Source organism: Aptenodytes forsteri, unplaced genomic scaffold (assembly GCF_000699145.1).
Source record: "Aptenodytes forsteri isolate BGI_AS27 unplaced genomic scaffold, ASM69914v1 Scaffold118, whole genome shotgun sequence".
In the NCBI taxonomy this organism is placed as follows: Eukaryota; Metazoa; Chordata; class Aves; order Sphenisciformes; family Spheniscidae; genus Aptenodytes; species Aptenodytes forsteri.
In genome coordinates this window covers 2,153,330-2,164,304 of record NW_008795859.1, presented here as the reverse complement: position 1 = coordinate 2,164,304, position 10,975 = coordinate 2,153,330, and the positions used below count along the sequence as shown (strand labels likewise).

General features: G+C 36.7%; 1 protein-coding gene across 2 annotated transcripts in view; it reads right to left on the bottom strand.

Annotated features, from left to right (window-relative positions):
- The window catches only part of IFT81 (intraflagellar transport 81), a 50,880-nt gene that overhangs the window by 22,785 nt on the left and 17,120 nt on the right, over positions 1-10,975 (bottom strand). For both annotated transcript variants that reach the window (XM_019473280.1, XM_009283902.1), the window contains exons 9-10: positions 9,227-9,322; positions 6,884-7,030 (exon numbers count right to left, since the gene is read on the bottom strand). In XM_019473280.1, coding sequence (XP_019328825.1) covers positions 6,884-7,030; positions 9,227-9,322 — 243 coding nt within the window. The remainder of the gene's footprint in view (positions 1-6,883; positions 7,031-9,226; positions 9,323-10,975) is intronic.

Genomic DNA, 10,975 nt, shown 5'->3' with positions numbered 1-10,975 from the left:
ACTTTTTTTTTTTTATTGCTTAGACAATACCAAGTTTTCTGTGATTTTCAAGAGATTATGAAAGTATAAATGCAATCTCTCCAACTAACTGAGGAAAATTTAAGGGAAGCACAGTCATCTGTCTTGATCGAGTAGTTGCAGAGATATTTCATTTGACCAGTGGAATATAGTAAAGAATGATGTAAAGGATTAAACTTACTTAGTATGTGACCACACACAGCTATCAACTCTGAACGATTTTCTGTCAGTTTATCCCAGGATGAAAAGCAAACTATTATTCTCTTCACTTCTATAGCTACTTTTAAGGTCTTGAAAATAGCTCGAGTGGGAGGTAGAGTATTTGCATATTCAATATTCCAAGCATAATGTATTTTACAATGGAAGTCAAAAGATCTTGTTGATTAAAGAACTGATTCCAGCAATGTTCTATTATTAGTTGATTAAGTTAGGACCGTATAATAAAAATTTCATCCAAAACGAACTACAAGTTGCTCACATTGGCAAGAGAAACCTATTCATTTTAGGAGATGGATGTCCATCTTCCATTGCAATCTCTGGCTTTTTAAAAGAAACTTAACCTTCCACATCGCTTTTGTTGCAGCAAACAAGATCTAAACAACGGTAGCAAAATGGTAATATCTGTAGAAAATCAATCAATAGTTTGGCAGAATTTTCAAAAGACTTCATCTACTCCAAACGCAGCAGAGATTAGCCCCTCAAAATCTCACTAACTGAAGGCTTCTTTAGATCCAGGGCCAAATTCAGAGCTCGAGTTATTAGATTTGACTCCACTTAAATCAGCAGCTTGTAGGGATCTTACGGCAAAATTAGGTTTCTGCAGCCTAAAAGGTAAGAATCATTCCGTAGGTTTCCAAAAATTAAAAATAAGCTGCCTCTAAAATACCAGTGCTTTGACTTGTATAAGCATTAATTCTGAAGCTTTATGCATCTCATGCTCCCATCTGTATGTAGAGATGAAAAATCAAGCCCTTAAAATGCTATAAAACATGGTATTTTACTGCAGTAAAAGGTCTTTTAAATAATTGGAATAGTTCACAAAAGAATAACATGGCCTAGCCGTATCACTTTAAAGTTAACTAACCAAAAGGAATCCATTTTTGAGCAGCAGCATTTTCCCATAGACCAGGTCAACTGCTCCCTGCGTAGAAACTCAGCAGGCTCAACCTACAGAATTCCCATGGATCTGTCAGTGCCCGCAGTGATGTACCATTCAAGGCTATGTCCACTAGTGAGCTTTTCTTTCTCAAGCAACTTAACACAAATAGTTATTTAAGCTTCAAAGCTTAAATGACTGGACAAGAACCAAATGCTGGCACTGAGTTAGCAGTTAAAGTAAACAAGCCTGGAGACCCATGTTTGCTAGCCGAGTCAGAGCCCCCTGAGATATAAAAACTATCCAAAGGAAAGCAAAGAAAGATTACGCTTTTTCGCTTGGCTATTTTTATGGGTGACTGTAACGTAACAAGCGTGGAATCTCGATTATGAAACAGAGTGAATGAAAACAGGACTTTGATCTCTCATATGATGTCCTGCAGCATGCAGGTATCTAGCATCCCTGGGCAGATTTCCTGTATTACGTTCCGTTTTTATTGAAAGAATCCCGCAACGCTAGTACTTTATGCTTCTCCACTTATTACAATCTGAAAGTGATTGCTATCAACGGATTAAGTCTTACCACACTTTTGTGAGGTAATTAAGTATTATGACAATTCTAAATATGACAAAATCGAATCACGGCTATTAAAATGGCTTCTCCAGGACCAGATGGAGTCTGGCAGGTTACCCCCCTCCAGGAAAGAACATAAGCATGTTGACCACACGCTTCGGTGCATTGCTGAACTGGGATCAAAGCCCAGCTCCTCTAATGCTTAGTCTTACGCTTTCACTGTAAGCCCATCATTTCGCCTCTTTAAAACTAACATTTGCCCCGTGTGAAGTTTTCACAAGGTTCTTATTCCAAGATTATCATTAAAGGAGAACATGGGTAAGTTTGTTTTCAGAAAAGAACAAATCCCAGATTAATCCCTCACTTTCGAGTCAAATCTTTAAAAATAGTATTTGCTAGATTACTGTATCAATTTGATTGTGTTGTAGTAATCAAAATATTCTTCATACGAAAGTACTACAGAAAATAAAGTATTAATTGTAAAAAAAAAAAAAAGATTTCTTTCTGAAATGCATAATCTAAACAAGGTTCCAAATACACAGTTTTGTTAGTAAAATTATTTGCATAAGCACAATAATTGCAGAAAATCTTAGCTGACTATCTCTATTTTTATTAAGAATTGAGGAACAGATGTTTTAATTTTCTAACTAGACCAATTAACGGGATACAGACTGTCCAAAGTATTAAAATTCAGTTAGGAAAAGTTCCTGATCATGACAGATTTGCAGTATTTTTTCTTAAGAGGCTCTAAATTTAAGCTAGTACAGCCACTCTTGGGTATAGTTAATAACTCATACATAGAAGGACAAACTTCTAAAAGATACGAGCAGTATTACCTCAATCTATCAAAATGAAAGTATCCTAAAGCATGCTCATTAGACAGATCAATCAGGAAAATTCTTCATTGGCATTAAGTAGGATATCTCTTCTAGGAGTGCTTGCTTCTGGTCAGGAAAGAAGTATTAAAGTAGCCATTACTAATAATTTGGATCTATCAGAATATTTTTAATGAAAAACCATTTTCAGTTATCACTGAAAATGCGCAGATCAATAAAACTGATGATTTATTCATGCCAGTGGGTGCTGAAAGAGCATTCAGTTCAGTTCAGATTTCTCTGAATCACTGCATACATTTGGCTTAAATGATGGTTAACTTCTTACAGCAAAAAGCTTCTGGCTTCTGTAAGAATCCTACAGATTTGCCGCTTTTGTTCTCACAACTTGACTACCAGCTACTCTCCTATTTTCATATGTAAGAAGCCTTTGACAGACAGGAATATAACTGTACCTAGAACCTTAGTGAAAAGTTAAGAGAAAGACAGCAAACTGATAGGATAATATATCCTGGGTCCTGGCTTAAACCATTTAATGTTCGAGTTGTGAGCTCCTTTATCGCTACTCTCTTAAAAATCCCTCCACCTAGTTTGGACCTAGATAACTGTTTCTGGTGGATTCAGATGGACCCGACACTTTTAGAGGAAAAGTGACAAGATCTGTGGTCCAAGACCGACTGTTTTCTCTGTTTGCAAATTGAAACATTTTTTAGATTGTTTTACCAGGGGGCAGGTGGGCATGGATGAGCACTTGCATGAAAAAAATTAAACTCCTTCTGTAAATGAATATGCAAACCTCACGTATCTGTTAACAAACTGCTAGGACTTTCTATGCCACATCCTCAAAAACATTCATTTCAACTGCTGTAGCTAAGCACAGCTATGACACTATTCTATTCTGATACCTTGGGAAAGTCTAGGTTCTTGGGGCTCTATGTTGAACTCCGAAAAGTACAATGCCTTGCGTAAAGAGCTAAAAATATCAGAGCTTTACCTAGGATCACTTGTAATTGAACCATCTAGCCTTCTAAGTGTCAACATTTGATTCCCTAATTTTCAGGATCTGACAGCTGCAGCTAGGAGCCTGCCAACTTTGCCCCATGCTCATTGTACTTTGTTTGAAGTACTTAAAAGACTTCATAATCCCCAAAGCAGACAATTTATTCCTACTTTTTTGTGTTTGATGTAAATGAATTGGTTATTCCCTGCTGTTTCCTCTAAGTTCTATCTAGCCGTACAACCTCTCAAACCAAGTGGAATGCCGCAACATTCCTTTTTATGATTACAGAAGAAAGCAAAACACTAACACCTAAAAACATAAGCCAGGATTGACCTTTTGGTGAATGAAGTGCTAAGAAGACCTCAACTGGAGATCCAAATACTGGTATGGGAGCACAAGCTGGGAAGGCACTGATTCTTCGATTGCCAAGTCCTGTGAGTGCCATGACATAAGAGGATACAGCAAAGTGAGACAAAGAAGATGAGAAATACTGGGTATCGGAGACAAAGAATTCTTTGATTTAACTGTAGCACTTAGATAGGTTAAACATGGCCTGATTAAAAGCTCATTTTAAACTTAAGACAGCAAAGCTATTTGTTCAAAAACCCTCCTTCTTCCTTTTTGAAAATGGAGGAACTAAATGTAAAATGTGTGCAACTGCAACAAGAAAGCATAAGGAAGCTGTCGGTTGTCAGAGTGCAAAGTGAAGGTTGAAGGTACAACCTCTTTCTGTCCCCACTGAACATAAGTATTGCAACAGTGACTCACCACTACTACATTGATCAAGATTTCCTTCGGTATTGGCTCAAAGCTGGAGTAACAGAGCACTGAATCAGAAAATACAAATTTAAAAGCGTAACATATCAGAAACTAATCTATAGTAAAAGGGTGTCTGGTGAGTGATGAACCCAGACTTTTACTGATGAGAGGTAACCTGTTCACTTCATTTTGGCTTCATCACCTCCTCCCTGCCAACTTGTCTCCTCTATCAGTCTTGTCTTGTCACAACCTAGACTGAAGCAGGACTGTTTCTATAATATGCATTTGCAATGTACTTCAAGGAGATGCGAAAACTATAGTACCAAGGTCCTATGCAGCATTTTTGGCAGCAGACATTTACAAAAGAGTTAATATCACTGTCTCCATTTTCCAGATGAGGAAACTGCGACCTTTGAAAAAGAAGCTATCAAAATCATCAAGAATTCAAATCCTTTCCTAGTTTTTAGCCATAGGAAACACTCTTTTTACTGCTTTACACTGGTGCCCGGGAGTACCACTGCAGTATACCTAATGAAGTAATAAACAAGAACAGGGCACGGATTGTCTAATATTGGCTTCCTTGGGCCAATGTGCAGAAAGTCTTTTACAAAACAGGAAATGCTTCTTACGAAAAGACAAATCCTTCTCATTTTAAGCTGATGGTTTTGTCCAAAGTGCTCAGTCATTTATTCTTCACTCCTCAAAATGAGGACTTGACAAGATTTTAAAAGTCAAAAGCAGAACATACTTTAACAAAAGGAATGCAGGTTATGTTCAAAACAGGTCTTGTCTTTTTTCTGTCTTGAGCCTCTTCCTTGTGTAAGACAATTAACTTGAATTTTTCATTATTAAGCCTCTTATGAGGTTCTGTAACCGTGTTTCCCTCCTACCCGACTCTCCTTGAATTTCTATGGATCAGAGTATGTTGTCCCCCTCAAGAACAGGCACAACACGAATTATTTCTTACCTTACAGTGCATTTACAGATAATGTAAAACATATGTTGCTGTCTTGGTAATGCGTTCTTGTTGATTAATTAAACACTTTTTTCCCATCACATCATGAAACACAGATTGTCTGCTTTCTGTTTTTATTTTTACTTAAAAAGTTGTCAAAGACTTCAGCAACATGCCTGCTGGGGCTGAAAACCTTGTAATGGAGATAAATCGAATGCAGTGGTCATCTTATTATTGCTACCTGTGGAACACCTATGGACTGTGTATAGCACGTCATGGCAAGAGAAGTCAGCATCTTAATTCTTCAAAGCCTCTCTGCCATTGCTTCCACCTGTAGTTTTCATCTTGATTTACAGAAGGGAAGAAAGGCAAGAAGGCACAATGCAAATATGCATAGATTCCATATTACACAGGAAGCCTTTATGCATGAGTGTACACATACATGTTTCCATACTTGACTCACTCTTTAAAACACCTTTAAAAGAAAACTGATTTTTGTGGAGCAGGCGTGTCCTATGGGATCAGGAAGGGAGTTCCTTCCACAAAGGGCGTTCCCTGTATCGAGTAGTATGTAAAAAAAGCACAGAAACAGACAAAAAAAAAGAAAGCGAAGAGTGTTACTCATGATAAACGATGGCAGTGCAAATTAACACAGTATGGCGGGAATGAAAAGATATTAATTCAGAGAATGATGCAGCTAAAATACTCTTTGCTTTTGTGATTTTGCCTGTAAGTACACTTAGCAGGCTTTTTCCAAGTTGAGAAAAATTACTGTCTTAAGAAAAGTCAATTCATTTTGCTGACAAGCCGCTACCCAGCTGCAGCAGCCTTATTCTTTGGAAACTTTGGAAGAAGAAAAAGCTGCTTTGATAAGTACAGCTTCAAATATAACTTCGCCTGAGCTACGCTGATTGTGCTAGTCAAAGTCTGTATTGCAGATAAACTTCAGGGGGGTCTGGGAAAATTTTTTTTTAAGTAAAAACTTTTGTGGGTAATAAATACGACAGGACTAACTGCATTGCTGATAATTGCTGGTATTATGCTTTATGATCATATATCACATAGAGAATGGATAGTAACGCAGATTTTTATTATACATCAAATAATAAAATTAATCTACGTGACTTATCACTTGAACTCCTAATCCCTTCATTAGTCTTGTTGACTTTTATAATTAGTTATTTACCATCATACCATTGTGACGATACTGACATTATTTTAACTCAGAGTCTGGAATGTTAAGACAGCCCAACATTAAGTCCTCATATAGCTTTCAATTTATTAGGTACAATGTGAATAATTGAAATTGATAATTTGAAAATAGCTACAAATCAAGCACTGCTGCAGTATAAATATTGGAAAGCATTTGAAAGCACCAGACAGCATTGTACTACCTGCACACTGAAAAAAAAAAGTCTTTAAATATGTTAATTTTGGAATTTGATGACAAAAAATGTGCATTAAAAAAAACAGAGACCAATCTGTTGCAATGCTGAGGCCACGTACTTTGACAACATACTATAAAAATGGGTAAGATACTGTAGAAGCAGTTATTGCAATGTAAAGTTAAAAGGAAATTGTGAGTTAACAAAAATTGATCCATCTCTTGGAAATCCCCTCTTCCTTATATCCACTGTTATATTGCATACCTCATCCCCTTTCAGAACTTCAGAGCCTTCTAACTCATGGGCCTGATTGGTCTTCTGTAGCATCTGCCTTTCAGTGCTGGACATCTCTTCCTTAGCAGCCTGAAGTTCTTCTGCCTTGGCTTCCTTTTTCCGGGAAATTATAGAAGCCTGCATGATCATTAAAAATGCGTATGGACAAGTAAAGTAAAAATTGCCTTGTTTAATCATTAGTAAAATGTATCCATTAAGGTTCAGGCATTGCGCCACTGAAACCACATTTTAACTGTCAGAAACGGATTTTCATTAGGAAATGTGAGCACGTCTCTTTGCAAAGAAGAAAGCATTGATTACACATTACATACAGTGGGTTAAACCACAACTTCATTGAAGTTGATTGCAGACTCCCAACTTTCTTCAGTATGGCCAAGATTTCAAGCATAGCCTTTTCTCCCGGATTCACGTATTTTACATTTTACATTTACATTTCTTCACCTCATTTTTTCATTTTCATTGAAGAAAAAGGTAGGCATTTTAGCTGCTCCATTTCTTCCACTTAGTCCCTTTTTGTGCATATGTAAGATACACCAACAGGGCTTAACTGTAAAGTTATCCAAGATTTCACAAATGTCATAATACAGATTTTTATAACTCCAACCTACTCCAACCTACAGAAATATGTTATACTAGCAGCCCAGAGAACCGAGCCACTAAATCTTGCCAAATAGCTAGAAGACGATGAATAAAGCAATACAGTACAGAAACAGTGTAGATTACAGATTATTCTTTTTTTTTTTTTGAGTCTAGAAGATAAAGCATTTAAAAAATAATATGCAAGGCAGAATATTTAAGGAGTACCTCACATTTGACCAGAAGCTAACAGATTTGGGAACGTAACTGAACCGAGCCACTAAATCTTGCCAAATAGCTAGAAGACGATGAATAAAGCAATACAGTACAGAAACAGTGTAGATTACAGATTATTCTTTTTTTTTTTTTGAGTCTAGAAGATAAAGCATTTAAAAAATAATATGCAAGGCAGAATATTTAAGGAGTACCTCACATTTGACCAGAAGCTAACAGATTTGGGAACGTAACTATACCTTAGCTCAGGGAGAAAAAAACCCATTTTTATCTTGCCAAAGTATACTATGTAAAAATATTTTAAAATCAAACAACACATTAATTTAGATGCATGCACATGAATTTGGAGGCATGGTTGGTTTCTTCATATGAAAGGGAAAACTTAAGAGAAAATGAAGCAAAATACACACTGTCTAGGTTAAAAGGATCAGCTTTATTTCTAAACATATATCTAACAGAACTCTGCTGGGGTAGTATCTCAGCTCTTTGCTTCATGAGATATCTGCAGTGACAAATTGTGGTACAATATGTATGATTATTTTGTGAAACAGAAGCCAGTCCCTAGCAGAACAAAGCAAAGACCACCACATGCTTTCAACTCACAGCAGCAACCTGAACTCCTGGAGTGGTTCCGCCACTGAACATAATTCTACCACAAGCCAGTTGGTCTTTGGTACCAGCACATTATGTAGCAGGCTTTTCTTTCGGGAAGATGAGCATCTCTTACAAAACAAAATGGTGCGTTTCATATTGCACATGTGATTGAACTGCAGTATACATTTTATCACAATTTCTTTCCTCCCACTGATACATTTTACTTAAGCCTTTTTATTTTTTAAACCGTCAGCATAAGCATCATCATGAAAATCTTCAATAAAATTAGCAGCGGTACAGGTTGCCTGGAAAAGAAATCACTTACGTTTCTGCATAAGCTCTGAAAATCTCAGAGTTCATAAATTCTTTTTATAACTTGTGAATTTAACTGTGAATTTAAGACTAGACCAGACAGCCTATCTTATAGAAAGACTATTTTATAGCCTCAGGGTGAAAAAGCAAAGAATACCTTCTTAATAGATGTAACGGGAAAAATAGCATGTGGTCAAACACAAGCAAGGGATGTAACTGAAAGCAAGCCTGGCCTCCAGGTCTGACTGCAGCACTCAGCCCACATGCTGCCTTTTAAGAATCTGTCCACAGCTGGAGCTTTACCAAAATAGCTCCTCCAAAATGATCCTTCCACAATTACTGTGATACAGCTGAAGGGCAACACCTAACAGCTTAAGGACAGCAGTCAATTCAAACTCACTAACATGACTGAAAGCAATTGTTTGACTCAGCCCTAAACATACGTATGTTCAACAGCTATTTATTTTCTTTCTGTCCTCCATTATTAGGTATTTCTACTGATTTACGCTAAATAAAGAAAAAAATCAGTATATAAAACAATCAGTGACTGAAATTGCTCTACTGCTTCTGCTTAAAAAAGGTTTTGTTCCTTCTTACCTGTTGGCGATACATGGAAAATTTGCTATCAATTGGTTCATACTTCATCATTCTTTTCTCAATAAGCTGATTAATTTGTGCGTTTACTTCATTTATCTGCAAGACAGAGTAGAAAACTAAGGAAATGGAGCTTTATTGCTTTGTCTTCTCCAAGAATTAAATGCTTTGCAAACCAAATTTACAATCCAGCTAGTTCCATTTTTAAAACAGAGAAACAAACCCAAAAAACTCAATGAGTCATTAAATGTTGGCCAGGAAGAGGCTATGTTTTTGGATTTCCAGTTCTGTGCCTTTATGATAAGGACAAAGCATGACGTTGGCCCTGAAAATGAAGTAAACTGCTGTTATGTGGAGAGAAAATGCATGTGAATTGGTACAGACAGAAAAAAGACTGATGTTGTCACATACTAAGTGAGAAATGTAATTTTATCAATAGTAACTAAAATTCCTTTTCACTCAACCATTTATCAGAAGTTTAAAGGGGAACAAATAAAGACTTAAGTGATATCAAATTTCATCAATACTTTGAAGAGTCACAGACCATCGTATTCCAGCTCTGTGGTACTGTCTTTCTACTGCCACAAAATGCACTTGTTTGTCCATTGTTGATCTCCATTCTAGCTGAAGCTTTAGAGCCTGCTGCATCTGGAAACTCATAAACAGCTACACCAGTGTACTGACTGCAGCTTTTCCAGTCCTGACTTAATGCTACACCGGGACTCTCATCAGCCATGGAAACCACAGCCCTAGCAACCTTCCTTTAATTCTCTGCTAACTAGATGAGTGCTGATAAGCAAGCAGTGTAAATACATGCTGAAATCCAATGAAGTCAAAACATAACGCAGGTACAGTGCTGGGCATTACTCTAACATTTCTATGAGCAATATCCGTGTACTTTGAAAGCGAAGTATTTCAAATAAAGTGCTCAATAGGACTAAAAATACTCCAACACCTGAAAAAAAAAATCTCCTGTAAATTCTGTTCCTTTACAAAAGCTAGAACAGGCCTGAATTTGAAGACAGCATAAGAATTCCCTTCTGTGAATAAATTCCTGGTTTATATATTAAAAAATGCATGATAGTAGCATGCTTAGTGCAATTCAGCTCCTTTTTAAGACACTGAGATAATAGAAGGATGACTTTAAAAAAAAAAAGCTGTCTAAGGCCATGCTGTGATAACAGCCAAGTATATGACATGGTTTTATTATCTATTAAGAAGAACACACTTCCAAACTATAACAAATTAAAAGGTTACCTCATGGAGAAAGAGGAAAAAAAAAAAACTTGAAGCTTTTTAAAATGCTGCCAAAAACCCAACAATACTCTTGCAAAAGAAAGGTGCAAAACAGGGCTTCAATTATGCTTAAAAAAAATAACTGCAACCACAAATACTGTTTTGATTAGAAGAAATAAACTAGGAAAGCTGAGGCTGAACCACAGAGCTAGTTTAGTATTTCAGACCTAATCTACAGTTTAATAATGCTGTCATCCTTAAAAGTATAACGATCGGGATCCAAAAGGGCATTGGGTTGTCACTGATTTTACCTTTACAAAAACTAGTCTTAACCTTAAACTAGAATGTATTCTTCATGACATTTGACTGCTGATTCTCATCTGATCCAAGAAACCTGTAGGCATTTCTTTATTACATTACTTTGGCATGTTCTATGTGTGAATGCACAGGCTGCTATGATGTTGATGTAGTTGCTGAACCTCTCTCTGCTTCAAGACACAGGAAGAATGGTGGATG